A 16,883-nucleotide genomic window follows, 5' to 3' on the forward strand; every position below is an offset into this window, starting at 1 on the left:
TTTCATACATTTTGGAGCACACATGAAAAACATATTTAAACATTTTAAAGTTGTTTATTGAGAGAAAAAGAAAACTTAAGAAATTAACACAGTTTATTAAAGTAATTTAAAAAATTAACAAAGACTGAAAATGTTTCTCACTTCCCCCACACCTTTTCTTTTCAGTTACTCAAAGAGTGGATATCCATTTTTTACTATCTCTTATCAATCAATACTAAATGAAAATCTTATTTACAAGAGAAAACAGAATGTCATTTTTGTCCCAGTGGACTGTTAATACTTAAGCTAATTTCAATAAAAGCTAATAATAAACAAATATATCCAATTTCAGTTGGGTTTGACCACACAAAACAAGATTTCTATAAACTTTTCATGACTTTTTCCTATTATATCTATTTAGTTTTGCCTCTAGCATTTCTTTCTATTCCTTAAATTTCAAATACACTTTAAATATCCTTTAAGCTAGACAATTTTTTCCTTTAACAAAAGCCAGACCACATCTTCACACCCTTTTCATAACCTTCCTTACCAAAAACATATTTTATTTTCCTCACATCCAACTTTCCTTAAACACTCTGTACATATATGTGTGTGTGTGTATATATAAAGCAGTTTTAATTATATATTGACTATAACTAACTCATAGTAATCCAAATTTCCAGCAAAAAACCTAGGAAGCAAGAAATTTTGAACTGTTTTATATTAATATTTATAGAGAAAACCGTTCTAATTTCTAATTTCCATTTCAAATTAAAATTTTTATAATCATTTAATAGATCCAAATATATTTAGATTTTTTAAAATATCACATTAAAATAAATTGTCAAAGTCTGTAAATTTAAACTTATGTATAACAATTAATATTTCAGTATTGTAACTAAGAAATGACTCAGACATTCATGGTCACCAATTACTTAATTTAAAATAGCATGACTTTAAGATTTTAAGCTAATGAAAATAATTTTTGAAACTATGACAATTTTATTTGTAAGCATTTAACCCACTCACATTTGTCTACTATACTCATACCAAGCTCTACTTTAATCAACCAGCATTAACTAAGGCATTTGAAATACTGAACATAGATCTCCTTTCCCTAGCTGTTCTGTGTCCCAAGTAATCACACGGCATCTAGGTCCACATGGCACCCAGTGCAGGCCTGAGGAGCTCAACACAGAGGCTACAAAGATAACATCTAAAGGACATTTTTCCTTCCAGCATGGACAGGTGGCAGTGCTGAGACATACTGGATTTTGTCTCACAGCTGATGACCCATGTACTATGGACACATTTCCCCAGACCTTACCATGGTCACAAACCTAGACCCAGAATTCAGAGGCTTAAAACCAAAGGCATGCTAACAAGCAGCCATTCCTCACAGCACGTAGCTTATAAACAAATTATGTACCAAACATATCATAAAAGCAACAATTTTATAACCTTAAAACTTCAGAGACAGTATACATTTGTTTAGACCAAAAGACAAACCTAGGCAAAAATGTCTAAATTAAATTCTGAAAACATCCCTACTTTATTTTACCAACAATCTTAAAAACTAAGGTCATGTGAACTTGAAAAGCATCTACACTTAAATGCTCATGAGAACATGTTTTTTGTAAGCCAATTTGGAACTTGAAAAGCATCTAAGCTATCTTCTCATTGAGAATGCATTATTTGTAAGCCAATTTGGTACAATGCCGACAATACACAAGCACAGGTATAGACATAAACATGTAGACCCACGTACGGCTTACAATATATACGTGCATACATAATAAAGCAAGAAACAAATGAAGATCTTATGGGTTTTGTTTAAAATGTTAGTAATGAAACAGATAGAATATAAAACTCACTAGTAAAAAAAGGACAGTTGGATTTAAATTATATGTCTGTAAATGAAGTAACTCAAAGTTTCTCTACTCCATTAGGCCAAGCCCTCACCATGTTTTAGAGAAAACAAAGTAGCAAATTTACCTTGCAAAGCACAGAGAAAGAATGTAAGCCTTTTCAAGGAATTTGGGTGTATCAGAGGAGACAGGGAAAGATTAAAAAATAAATGACAAGACAAAATTAAATCATAGAAATTCATTCTAAGATTTCTGGAGATGATACAAAGATGAGCCTAGAAGAAAATTCAGAAGTCTGTTCAAAATAACCAGTTGAATGCCAGAAAATCATAGTTTTGAGATCAACTATTTAGACAGGTTGGTTTTAATCTAGTTTTTGTTCTTTAACAGGGCTACTGAGCTAAGGGCTGAGCCAATGAAGGAACAGAGCCAAAGCCATTCGACGAATGGGGCTCTGAGAGGAAGGCAGCAGACCCAAAAGCAGGTAGGTTGGCATGTCATGGCTGCATTTCTCAGGAGGCCTCAGAGTCTTTCGTGAAAACACCCACAAGAGAAGCACATAGAGGGACTGCATAGTTAATAGAGGTCCATGAAAAAGGCATTCAGTCAACTAAATAGTTCCTTTGGAGAGAAGCAAAAATCCATAGAGAGATATGGAGGCCTTAAAGAAAATATACTAAAAATGAAAAAGTTACAAAGAAACCTCAGAATCCAGAGCCAGTACACTAGTTGCAAATGGGCCCATTCACTGAACTTGGAGAGAAGTTAAAAAAAAAAAAAAAAAACCAGAACAGAACATTATAAAGTTAACTTTTATAAATACTTTCCCCTGAGTTAAATGAACTTTTCAGTGGGTCTAAAAATTGTTTCAATCCTAGTTTCTGCCCAAGTGCTGTTAGCTAGTTTTCTAGATATTAACATTTCAGAATAATTGACATCTTGAAGGGATTAGTTCTCTGTGTGGGAATAGAAATTAGGCAGTGAATGTGAAAGCACTAAATTTTAGTCATTAGACTACAGTGCCAAGAAAGTTTTTAAGGCGAGTTGTTATATTGATCTTCTCATAGGTTTTTAAGATCAAACCTCTCTCAAAGTTTTCGTCTGAACACAGCCAATTCAAAGGATCCCTCATATTGCCAGAGACAATTCAAAGGATACCAAATGTGCACCCAATTTCAATAGCAGCCCAGCTAACAAAGACCAGGAGGTCTCATAAGAGGGTGTAGAAGGTTAAGGAGTAAGCCCCTCACTCCCTTAATCCCCAAAATGTTACTCGCATAGATAGGCTAAGATAGCAAAACACTCTTGTGGCCACAGGTGTTAAGAATGGGGTTGGACATATGATGCCTCCAGTATCCCATGAATTTGTGAGAGGCCACCAGTCACAGACCTGATGATCAGGACACTGGGCAGGATCTCCTGAAACTGGACTTTTCCAGGGCTAACCAGGCAACAATAGTTGAGATGGCAAAAGCCACTTATGAATGGAACATCTTAATAGGAGAAAAACACTCCTGACAGCTTGTTATATTCAGAATAAAGAGCGTGAATTCTGGTTTCCTATTTAAATCAAACTAGCCACCAGATAGGAGCTGACACACATATCCCCAGATGGTGGAGGCCAAGAGAGAAAGCTTTCACTTGGTCATAGTCAAGCTCCAAGACATGAAAACAAGTGGTGAGAAGAACTTGTACAGCCAGCTTGAACAACGGGTTTATAGGGGTTTTTAGGCCTGTATTGTAAGCACAAGAGGAAGCTGTTCCCTTATCTGCCTAAAGTCCAGATCTGCCAAAGAAGAAGACAACTAACTTTGGTCTGGTCCTTGAGTTTTCTTTAACTTAATTTCTATCACAAGAAGGGAGACTGGAGCCTGTCAACACAACTGGACTCATTTTATCACAGACAATTATCTTACATTTTGGCCCCATTCAATATTTTGAAGAAAATAATTTACTAGTCATTGTCTGCTTTGAGAGTACGTGGACTTTGGCCTACACTGTTGTATGTTATCCAGGCCCATTGCATCCCCTAAGAATCATTTACTTCTACACCTCCATCTCCCCTTTCCCTATAGAGATGGATATCCTAATGGGAAATCGGGGCATTACTCTCTTGTTAATCTCTCATGCTTTGCTTTCTCCCTGAAGGTTAAATAATAAAATTTGTTATGATTTTTCTTCTTGATCTAAATTAGTTAGTGATTTTTATTAATAAACCCTTCAGGTAAATTTTTCATTTGGTCTCTCCACATATATCTGCATGAAAATTTCACTCTGCAATGCTTAAACGTATATAATAAAAAATAATAATAAAAGAAAATACTGGAATGTGAAAATTTTAAAAAATATGTATATTACGAAGCTTCAATAATTTAACAGAGTGAGATTGCAACAAGGAGAGACATATAGATCAATAAACAGAATTGAGAGACCAGAAACAATCCCACAAATCCCACAAGCCTGGCCAACTGATCTTCAATAGTGGTGCCAAGAATACACATGGGGAAAGGATAGTGTCTTCAACAAATGTTGCCAGGAAAACTGATTACACATATACAAAAGAAATAAATTGGACTTTTGTTTTATAAAATATAGAAAAACCAATACAAAATGGATTAAAGAATTAGACATGTCATGAAACTAAAATTTTTAGGAGAAAATATAAGGGAAACGCTTCAGAAATCTTGGCTTGGCAATGATTTTGGGGATATAACATCAAAAGTCAAGCAACAAAAACAAAATTGGTAAATGGGACTTCATCATACTGAAAAACTCTTGTACTGTAAAGAAAACAATCAGCAGAGTTAAAGGAAAACTACAGAATAAAATGAAATATTTGCAAAACTTGTAACTAATAAGGGATTAATATTAAAGATATATAAGGAACTCCTACAACTCAATAGCAGTAATAATAACAACAACAATAATAATCTGATTTAAAAATAGGCAAGGACTCAAATACATTTTTCTCCAAAGAAGACATCCAAATGGCCAACAGATTTGTACAAAGATTGTCAACTGCACTAAACATAAGGTAAATGCAAATCTAAAGCACTATAAATAAGGCTAAATAGCTCTGTTCATTCGATAAGTAGTAGCATGCAGTGCCATGTTAAAGAACGATTTACCTTTTTATCATCAAGTAAATCATCATATTGCTATTTTGAAGCAGAAGATAATTGGGGTATATTTCCCTCAGGGTGTCTCCTGTGGGTTTCATCAACAGTTGGATAAGTGCATATAAGCAATCTAAATTACCCTTATTCATCCTGTACCTAAACCTATTTATGCTTTTCCAAAGGTAAGAAAAAAGTTTATAAAATTTGAAAAATATTTTGAAAGACAGAATTGAATATGTCAAGAACAACTATGTTGTTTTGTACTAAATATTTTAGCTACTAAACACAATTTAGTTCTAGCCTGTTGCATGTGTAAATATGTTCATCAAAATCTGATTTATTTGGAGTATGGCTAAGAATTAAAAGTGAACACTTTCTGGATCACAGAAAAAAAGATATGTTATATATATGCTTGTAGAGGTAGATAGAAGTACTTATGATACCGTATATGATTTCTTTTTCCTGATAGATGAAGACAGTTCAAATTAAGAACAGTTATGAATTTATAAACAGTGGGGCAGAAAACATCTGACATATTCAACTACCTGGGGTCTTATATTTTGATATGGTAAGTAAAACAATGAATAATTCCTTTAATTTTCTTACCTTGCTATGTAACCTAGTAATCACTTCAGATTAGTATTTTGTGAAGTTTCTCTATTTTTAACCATTTAAAAGTATCCAAAAACATCAATAATCATGTTTTGCTTCACTTCTCTGGAGCAGAGGGAAGGGATCCAGCTGCAGAATGAAGCCATGGTATAAATGGAGGTAGTAAAAAAATAATGAAAAGTACATGCGCTGTGAGGACGACCTGGGACTGAATATTCACTCTGGCACTCATTAACTATGAAAGTTGCTAGAACGTTGAAATAAAGTAAATGGGCACAAAGTCCACTCCTACATCATGTGCTTAATAAGTGGCTGTTATCATTTCTCTCCTCTTTTGCAAACTTAGAGTTTAATCATTATGCCCCACATTTTAGGAGTAGTATCTCTTCTATTAAATGAGAGGTGACAATCAGGTTTGTATCTCATGAATATTTGAAACCAATAAAAAATAAATGAATAAAATAGGATAAAATTGGAATTATAGTAGTAGTTCACACTTATTTTAAAAGTTGATCCTGTACTATGATATCTTCAAGAACTATAGTCATTTTCTTTGTATAACTCTGAATCTTTTGAAAATGTGCTAATACTGACTTCATCTTATCTAGTATAACTTTTGGCATCTAATAGAAATGCCTGCACCAAGAGAAATCTAGTTGATGTATCTTACTTGACCAAAGCAAAACTAAGCCGACTATTATGTAAAAAATGAAATGATGGTGATGTGCATATGTAGATTGGGTATCAAAGGATTACACGATTTAAAAAACTCAATTATTTAAAGAATAATTTGGAGACACAAAGAATGGGCTGAGAAAAAATCTTAATCAAAATGTATTTTATTGAGTTTAATCTTGATAGTATACACTATAAAACCAATCTAATTCAGCACATTCTATAATTAAAGATAAAAATTCAATTTTGTATATGTTTCAATCTTGTAAAATAAATGTTATGATTCTCACTGTACAGGTGTGTAGATTATAGCAAATAATTTTACACGATTGATGAGAGATGTAGAATTCTGGTATACTATTCCAATGCTCTGTACACTGATACACTATCTCATGTGTTTGCATGTCAGCAAGAATTTTTCTTTAGCAAACACTTGGCATTTTAATGTTATTTAATGTAAAAACAACTAATAAAATTCAGTGGTAAATTCACCAGTAGACCCGATGGTTTTTGAGGTAGCAAGAATTCAGCCAGTAAGTGAATATATCCATCTTTGATTCTGAAGCAAATGGCATGAACACTTGTCACTGTCTTCTGATGTGCTGCTAGAAATCATGAGTGCAAGAATGTATATATGTGAAGGCATGGTTCATGCTCCTTTGATTCACAACATTGTTCATTGTTTATAGTGATATGAACTCTAATTTTATAAATATCTTCAAGTTTGTTCTGTGAGATTTCAACATGGAGAATGTCACTGAAGTTACCATATTTGTACTGAAGGGCTTCACAGACAACGATGAACTGCAGATCACCTTTTTCTTCTTGTTTCTAGCAATTTACCTCTTTACTCTCATGGGAAATTTAGGACTGATCATATTGGTCATTGGGGATTCCCGGCTTCACACCCTCATGTACTATTTTCTGAGTGTGTTGTCTTCCGTGGATGCCTGCTATTCCTCAGTTATTACACCAAATATGTTAATAGACTTTATGTCAAAGGATAAAGTCATTTCACTCCCTGGATGTGCAGCACAGATATTTCTCGCTGTTACTTTTGGAACCACGGAGTGCTTTCTCTTGGCTGCAATGGCTTATGATCGCTATGTGGCCATCTACAACCCACTTCTGTATTCAGTGAGCATGTCACCCAGAGTCTACGTGCCACTCATCGTTGCTTCTTATGTCGGTGGCATTTTACATGCTACTATACACACAGTGGCCACATTCAGCCTATCCTTTTGTGGATCCAATGAAATTAGACACATCTTTTGTGATATTACTCCTCTCCTCACTATTTCCTGTTCTGACACTCACACAAACCAGCTTCTACTTTTCTACTTTGTGGGCTGTATTGAGGTAGTCACTATCCTGATTGTCCTTATCTCCTATTGTTTTATTCTTTTGGCTGTTTTCAAAATGCATTCTGCTAGAGGTAGGCAAAAAGTGCTCTCTACATGTGGCTCGCACCTAACTGGAGTGACAGTTTACCATGGAACTATCCTCTTCAGTTACATGAGACCAAGTTCCAGCTATGCTTTGGACCACGACATGATAGTATCAATATTTTACACTATTGTGATTCCCATGCTGAATCCCATCATCTACAGTTTAAGGAACAAAGATGTAAAATGGGCAATGCAAAAAGTGTTTGGTAAAAATTAGTTTATCAATAAAGTATGCATTTCATACTGAAAATTAAATTTAAAAAAAATTGAATGATATTTTGTACCTCAACTTCAAGAGAGTCTGATGAAATATTTGTTTTAATTTAATAGCTTAATTTTGTTATTCTTGGACATTTTAAAATAAAGATCATTGCAACCCTCTACCTATACTGTTTTTACTTTCAGAAAAAACAGGGTGACCTATTTTCATTTTAGTATGTCCATATATACATGTATTTACACTTATGCGCAGATATGCTATACACAATAAAACCACCCAGGCACGTATGTTTATAATCATTACTATAAAATGCTGTTTATTGTTTACTTTTGTCTCCATGTAACTCAAATAATATAGAGTCCCATAGTTGTAATTATAGCAATGTTATAGTTATAGCTGAGTAACTTGATCATACACCACCTAATCCAGTGAAAAACCTTTGTTCACATAAGTGAAGATCATTTTCCATGTTGTCATTTGTGTCTGAAGCCAGTTCAAAGTAAAATGCTCTGTCCTTAGGTCCATGCTCATTTGCAGAAATCTCATCACAGCCTGTGGTTCATACACCACAGATAATGTGTTCAAATTGTCAGGTGTCTTTATTAGGCTGATTTGGGAATGTGTATTTCTCCTTCTTTTACTATATTATCCAAAAAATGGGCATAAAACCAAATCTTTATTTTTTCACAGAAAATAGAAATTAGACTTGTTACTTATGAAGATTATACTTAAACTCAAGAATAACAGAAGAAAAGCACAATTCAAAGTAAGGTACAACTGGCTGGCAGATACAGCTCTTTCCAGAACTAAGCCCCCTCCCACTCTTGTGGGATTCCCTATATGCCCTGCACCTACTCAGCTTTTGACTGTTTTCCTGTGACCCATGCCATTGTGTGATGCTCTTTCAGATGCCACCATTCCTCACTGTCCAGGCCCAAGAGGGAAGGCATACAAAAGGGTTTGGTCTACACTCACATATAACCCTGCTTCCAACATGTATTATTTTCATCACGATGATCTGTTTCCTTCAAGGATAAGTTTTAATGGCAGTGTTTCTTTTGCTTTCCTTCATCTTTATTTATTACTTTAAATTATTATCTTATGAACTCATTTTCTTTCTTAAGTCTCTTTTATTCATTAGTCACAGCAAGGTAATTTCCTTAGAATGTACAATAAAACCAAAGGATGTTTTCCTAAAATGGTATTAACAAATTTAAAAAAACATCTCAACAGTACAAATATTGAACATCTCCTACCACAATGTACTTCTTCACAAAAGCTATGAATTTGATTTTTTTTTTTTTCTGTCTAGAGGGCACTTTCTTCTGATATCATATTGTTCCGTCCTCCAAATTTCAAAACTAAGTCGTGGTCATTGATATCCATTATCTGTGCATACCGAAATCATACAAATAAGGACCAACCCTGTGTGTGTTTGTGTATATCTGTGTGCATAAAATAAAACATGAAAGTGATCCTTAAACACAGCTGAAAATCACAAAGAATGATAAACCTTATGCTTAAAATTTTTCAAGTGTATATTATAGAAATAATAACATATATGGCATAAGAAAAAGACACAGACTTCAGAAAATAGATTCAATTATCTGCTGAATTAATATATTCTGGATGAAAAATCCATAGGACAATGAATAAAGTACCATACAACAGACAATTTACAAAGGAAGAAACTTCTTATGGGCAATGCAAACACTTCAATAATGGTTTGGAAATTGTAAATGTGAAATGATATGAAACTCTCTTAGACACATAAAACTGACAATAAACAAAAGTTGGTGACTTCAAAGTGGGGTGAGGTGTTGGAGTAAAGAAAACATTTCTACTGTGCTGGGAGGTGATACAAAGATGACAGGCTCACTGGGAAAAAATTGTAAATATCTAATAAGTGTATATATTCAGCAAAATCAGAGAATAACATATAACTGAGTGAATTAACATGTGACAATCTGCATATATATGAGAAATAGTAGATAGGGTTTTTCTCTGGTAACAGAACAAACCTGATAGAAGTAGAACCAGGATAAATAGGAATAGGAAGGTGTTTATGAAGAGTTTTAATTTTATAAAATATGATTAGTATGGTAGAAATAGACTGACTAGTATGAATATGTATAGTAAATTGTACACTGAAATAATATTCATTGTGTAAAATAGTTACATTGTTAATATATACAAGAAGTCTTAAGTTTATTGGAATTCCCTAAGTTAATTATAATTTTTTTTTAAAGTTTCGTGATTTGGTCACCAAATGTAAAACTTCTATAAGCCAATAGCTATCATAAACTAATCAGAAGGACAACTAATTTATGGCATGTAGTTATTGTTACATTTATTGTCTGTACACAAATTTTTATCAAGAAAATACATTAATTATGTGGTCAAATGTATAATTTGGCACTTCACTAAAAGATATACACAAATAAAAAACATGTGATAATATACTTAAGCTGATTTTAAAATAATTAAGGAAAAATTCACATGCCATAAAATTAACTATTTTAAAGGAAATGATTCAGTGGCAATTATTACATTCACACCTATATCTAGTTCCAAAAATTTTTCATCACTACAATGTACCTTTTAAATATGAGGATACTTCAAAAAGATTGTGGAAAAATATAATTAACATGTCTTGCAAATCTTTCCATAAACTGTTTGAGGAACCATTTACTTTCTCCCTATTCTGTACTTCCTTCGGCCCCTGGCAATCTGTGTTGAATTTCCAGGTATTTTTTTGATTCTGGATGGATCATATAGAGGAATTATAGAGAGGGATATCTTTGAGGCCTGGCTGCTTAGCATAATGTTTCCAAGATTAATACCTGCTGTAGCATGTATTGGTTATTTATCTTGCATAACTGAGACTCCATAGTAACTAATTAGCAACTTTCCATTTCTCCCAACCCCAGCCCATTGCAACCACCATTCTACTTTCTAATCCTATAACTGTGAGTAATTCCAATAACTCATAAAAGTGGAATCACATGGTATCTGTTCTTCTGTGACTGGCTTATTTTACTAAGAATTATGTCCTCCAGTTTTATCCGTATAATCATATATTGGAGATATTGTAGGATATCCTTTTTTTTTTTTTAAGGCTGAAAAACATTCCATCTTATTGATATACCACATTTTCTTTATCCACTTATTCATCAATGGATATTTAGGTTTTCTCCAGATCTAGGCTATTTTGACTAATGCTGCAATTAACATGGGCATGCTAATATCTCTTTGAGATCCTAATACCAATTCTTTTCAATAAATATCCGAAAGCAAGATTGCTGGATCATGTGGTAGTTTTATTTTGAATTTTCTTTGAGGAATTGCCACATTGTTCTTTATAGTGGCTGTGCCATTTTATATCCTCGACAGCAAGTTACAAAGGTTCTAATTTCTCCATATCCTCACCAATACTTGCTGTCTTTTTTTTTCTCAATATTTTTCCTTCTTGATGATGATAGCCATTCTAACAGGTATAGGGAATATTTCATTTCTATTCAAGTCTTTTGTCCATTTTTTAGTTTAATTTTAATTTAATTGGGTCATTTAACATTTTGCTATTGAGTTGTAGTAGTTTTTTAATGAATTATAGGTATTTGATGCTTATCAAACATATTATTTGAAAATATTTTCTTCCATTTTATATGTCCTTTTCACTGTATTAATAATGTTCTTGATGCAGAAACATTTTTAGTTTTATGAAGTTTACATATTTTCTGTTGTTTGTTGCTCGTACATTTGCTGTCATGTTTAAGAATCCATTCCCAAATCCGGTGTCATGAAGATTTATATGTGTGTTTTCTTCTAAGACTTTACAGTTTTACTTTTATAGTTGGGGTGTTAATTAATTTTTAGTTAATTTTTGTATATATTTTGAGGTATTGGTCCAACTATTATTTTGCACATGGATATTCAGTTGTCCCAGTACTCTAAAATTATTTTCAGTGTAAAAGCTCAATGATATTTTCATTGCTTCCTTTCATTTTGAAAAATATGTGTTTCCTGGCATTTTAAAAACGGATAGAATAGAAAAATGCTCACAAATTATTCCTGGATATATAAATATTAAAATATATTAAAAATATAAATATAAAAATGGTTTTATTGCATCTACTAGCTTTCAATATATTGATACCTTATGACCAAATAATTTCTAAATATCATTTAAGTATATAAAGTTGGTATATTTTTGTATGTGACGAAAAGGGGAAATAAAAATGTGTTAATTGCACTACTGTTTGTGAAAGAGAATATTTAAACATGACAGAAATCCTTATCTCATTTAAATGCATTAACTAAGTCCATAGCAATCAAAGTATTAAATCTCAAAATTTTATGGTTAAGAGAAAAATAGTAAGTCGATGACAAATTGATGTGAACAACATAAATCCACTTATGTGAATTAAAACTACTTAACTATCAATAATATATACCACGTAAATGTCAAACATTATAACAATAAATGGACTTTATATACAAATAAACAATATATGTTAACTTTGAAGACATTAAGTTAAATAAACTAAGTCAGTCACACAAGGACTAGTACTGTATGATATCAATCAACTATATGAGGCATATAAAATAGTCAAACACATAGAAGTAGAGAGCTGAATGGTATTTGCCAGGGACTGGGGAAGAGGTACACACAAAGTTGCTATTCAAAGGCTATAACATTTCAATAATGCAAGATGATTAAGTTCTAGAGATGTGTTGTACACTATTGCCTCTATAGTTAAGATCATTCCGTTCTACACTTAAAATTATTTTAAGATGATAGATCTCATGTTGTTTTCTTAACACACAAATAAAAGCATTTGAAAGAGAGAAAAGAAGTTGTGATAATTAATTATGGCTGACTCTAGAGAGGATGGAGGGAATGGGATGGGACAGGTTGGATAAATAAAACTTTAACTTATTTAAAATAATAAAGCATATAATATAACACTACTGATGTTGTTTAATATGGGTGATGGAAACATGGTGTCTACAATGTCATTTTTTCTGCCTGTGTGTTTCTTACAAATAATTTAAAATATGAAATTTTATGACCCAATTGATGCTGGAGAAGAGGGTCTGGGCAGGCCAGATGGCCAGTCTCAGTCCACCCTGTTTTCTTACCAGGTTCTAGATTCCACCACAGAAGAAAATTCAAGAGCAGCGTCAGTAGAATGTGACAACAGGTTTAATGTAATGAATAAGAGTTACAGATTTCACAGGGAAAGTGTGGTCTAGCTTCAGAAACTGAGCAGGGCCCACATAAAATTTAACACAAAAGTAAGAAATACTTGCAATGTTTAGTACAGAATGTGGACTGGCTCAAGAGAGTGTGCAGCTAAAGAAAGTCTGGTATAAAAAGAAAGTCATACACAACTCCACAATCACTGATCAGGAGCTCTGCCTTCTACTGGGATTTCACTTTTATAGTTTTGCTATCTAATACGTATTAGAATATTAATGAATATTCAATTAAGGGGACAGTTCCCTGTTATGGAACATAATCTTCCACATGCTCAGTTGGTCTCCTTTTAAGGCATGTTTATTGGTCCAATTGTATCACATACACTGAACATATTTAAGAACATTCTGTGCTCATTAGCACCCTTAGTGGAAGGTCATTCAGAAGATAAACTCCCCTCCATCGAGCATGCTTGGTCACTGGAGTCATGTAAACCTGTATAATTCCTTTTACTCAGCATACTCAGCTACTATACTTGCATAAATCCACCACCTCTTGTCTCAATCTCCCTGTGTTAGTGCCCAAAATAGGTACAATAAGCTATAGTAACTCTCTTCTAGGTGAGGACTTAGAGGAGGGGTTTGAGACCTTGGAGAGTGGTTTGAAATCCAGAGGTGTGTCCAGAAACCCAAACCCAGGAAAACTGAGCACCTCCTGTCTCATTCTCCCCTCAGAGATTCCACTTCCTTAATCTTAAGGGAAGCTGAAAGGTGAAGGTTTGACCTCAGTGGCTGCTTCAGGCTGATTAGGACTGTAGGCCCTGCCTATCCAGGGAATCTCTGAATTCCTGATCGAAGAGCCCCAGCTAAGTTTCAGGCAGTCAGGTCAGTACAGTGTAGAATCCAAAAAGAGTCATCACTTTCACATGGAAATGTTGAAATCTAGAAGAGGCAAATTTAACACGAAGTTTAAAAATACAGAGATGAAAAATTAAAAGCAATAGAAAGGCCACTGATAGTCCTAACATGGGTAAAACCCAAGTTGCTGAGGGTAGGTGATTCTTTACATATTCTCAAATGCTTTTCAAGTTTGGATTATAAGACTCGTGTAACTAGGTGGCTTTTTCATATTTTTTTTTACATCTTCGTCTATTTGACTTGAAGTGTTTATTTATGTGCAACAAGTTTTCTTTATCACAACAAATGCTCTCCTTCTTCAGCCAGAAGATAATCCAGGGCCAGATGACTGTCTAGGACAACACCAGCTGGAGAGTCCAGGGATCTTGTAATTTTTATGTGGCATCCCCGGTTGTCTGGGCTAACTCAGCTACCACTTTAGGCAGATTCTATAAAGTAAACTCAAGATATGTGAATCCTCTCCAAGGAGCAGTTAACCCAATAACTGCCCCATTACCAGCTAATATTAGGCCTTCAGCTCATTTCTTTCTGTGTGTCCTGTTACAGATCTTGTTATAGATAAATACAATTTCTGGAGCCAGGTGTCACATTGTATATTGTCCTGTAAATACTACATTGTCTAGACATGGGTAGATTCTTGCTTTAAGAGGTGACAAAAACCTTCCATTCAGGTACCTGAGATCTGGGTCCAATTTGCTGGTGATCTGTTTGAGGAGTCTGCAGTGAAGAAGACATTGCCTGATGGAGCACAGGCCCTTCTGGGAGAAGTTAAATTTCTTAATTATTTGAAATACACAATCAGAGGAATTAGAAGTATTGCAGCTTGGGGAAAGCAGCCTTCCTGACTGGAGACTCATGTCCTTGCTAAATCCTGCCTCTGAAATGCCAAACTCTACTTTCCAGGGGCCTAGAGGGATGCTATGGACTTCCCACAGAATACAAATGTCTTTGGTGTCTGGGACTCTCTTGTTCTTGGTATTACTTACAGTACACCGGTGTGTGTCATTTGGAGTACAAGGACATGAGAAGGTCTTAGGGTATATTGCTGAAAGGTGGCAGGCTATCTTTGTTTTATCTTTCTAGATGTGACATTGTGGAGAGGTGTCAGGATCATGCATGCCATTGGTCTAGTATTATCTAGGGGACTTCTATAGTGGGTGGGTGAGGATCTCAATCCTGAAATGCAATATTGAAGTCCCGTCATGAAGGTGTGCTCTTATCATGTTTGATTGGACATGAGGATTACAGTATATTCAGCAGTTAGAAAGGTTTTCCCCTTTAGCTATATTAGAAAACATACTGACTATAGCTTTGTTCTCCCATTCTGTATAAGCAGTTATAAGTGATAAAAAGAAGATGTTTTGACAACAGATGTTCATTGTTCATTCTCATCATTATAACAAGAGTCTCTGGACCCAGCATGGACAGAATAAATCTTTACCAAGAGGAGTGGGTTTGGCAAAATAGCAGAATGACAGTATTACCAGGAAAATTACTAGGCCTAGGATTATCTACCATATCATTTACCTGGCTGCAAGTTGGTCTCTTAGGATATTTTCCTCTCTGAAAAGATATTTGAGACCTTCCACAGGTCAGAAAAGGAATTCTGAGGAATCAGAAAATTAAGATGATGGATATGATATTCCCAACCGATCTTTGCTAGCAGTGCTGGCTCACCAAACTCTCTCAGATATCTCTTGTGCCGGCCCTCCTTTGTCTGGCCATCTCTAGATGGTGATCCCACAACAAACCTCACTGAAGACTGTCAAGTCCCTGAGAGGACTCTTCCCCACAATCTATTTCTTGGAGAATCACCTTCAAACAATAAATAGGGTGCTATCAGCTTTTGCTGCTTTTGCAACAACCTCACCTCAGCTCTCCAGTGAGATCTTGAACCTCATCAGCCAACTATACTCCTACTAGAACATTCAGAAAGCTTTGGTCATCTCTAATTTGCCATCCTAAATTGTCCTTGTGGAAGCCTCAGGGTATAGTTCACTCTGTTTCTTCCTTAGAATATTGTGGAGGAATATCTATTATGCTCAAGGGAGAACTCAGAGCAGGAGAACTAATGCCCCCCTCAGAGCCTGAGCCTGAACCACTTGTTAGGAAGTAGGCTGAGTAGGAGCTGGCTGGTGCACCAGGGGCTGGGGTTGCCCTGGAAGGACTCCCTACAGTGGGCTGTCTACAATGTCAGGTTGATGAAAGTGTTAATTTGGAATGGAACTATTTGACATGATGGAGGACATAGCTTCTGGTACCAGGCTGGATTGGCAGAGGGACCAATGTTTGTTTATCTATTGTCTTAACAGTTGATTGACAGCAGTTGGCTTACTTAGAGTTAACAAGCTATACATTAACTGCTACACTGACAACGTTAAGAATTTACACCAGTCCTTTGTGTTCCCCTTCCAGGCTGTGAATATTTTTAGAGAATGGCTTGTGTAGCCGAGTCAGCAGCAAGACATTCTCTTCTCCTTTTTGATCAAAAAGTTTCTCATAAAAGCATTGGTGATCAGTTTTCTGATTGAAGAGTTCTTAGTTTTCTTTGTACTAGTCCCTTGGTGCTGGGAAGGCTCATTGCCAGATATACTGATTCCACATAGGGGTGGGGTGTGGTGGGGAAGATGAAACAGCGGTTAGGACACAGTAGGGCAACCTGAATTGGGATCAGGAAATTAGAAAAGACTTGCTATTTTATAACCATGGTTTCCAATGGTATTCTGTTACAAAGAGAGAGCAGATTCTTATTGAATTTATGTGAATAACCATATTGCCATAAAAATCATAGAGTCACTCACAAGAAGTTTTCACAGTTTGGAGGAACCCAAAAGGGAAAAAGCAA

General features: G+C 34.7%; 1 protein-coding gene across 1 annotated transcript; it reads left to right on the forward strand.

Moving 5' to 3' along the window:
- The first annotated feature begins 6,949 nt into the window (after nt 1–6,949).
- On the forward strand, nt 6,950–7,918 carry LOC134361133 (olfactory receptor 5T2-like). Its single transcript, XM_063076081.1, has one exon. The coding sequence runs from the start codon at nt 6,998–7,000 to the stop codon at nt 7,916–7,918; it is 921 nt and encodes a 306-aa protein (XP_062932151.1). The 5' UTR covers nt 6,950–6,997.
- The last annotated feature ends 8,965 nt before the right edge of the window (nt 7,919–16,883 follow it).

Source organism: Cynocephalus volans, chromosome 12, assembly GCF_027409185.1.
Source record: "Cynocephalus volans isolate mCynVol1 chromosome 12, mCynVol1.pri, whole genome shotgun sequence".
NCBI lineage: Eukaryota > Metazoa > Chordata > Mammalia > Dermoptera > Cynocephalidae > Cynocephalus > Cynocephalus volans.

What these genes read in the sequence shown, in the direction of transcription:
- LOC134361133 (XM_063076081.1), top strand. Translation starts at nt 6,998, where the DNA reads ATGGAGAATGTCACTGAAGTTACCATATTTGTACTGAAGGGCTTCACA.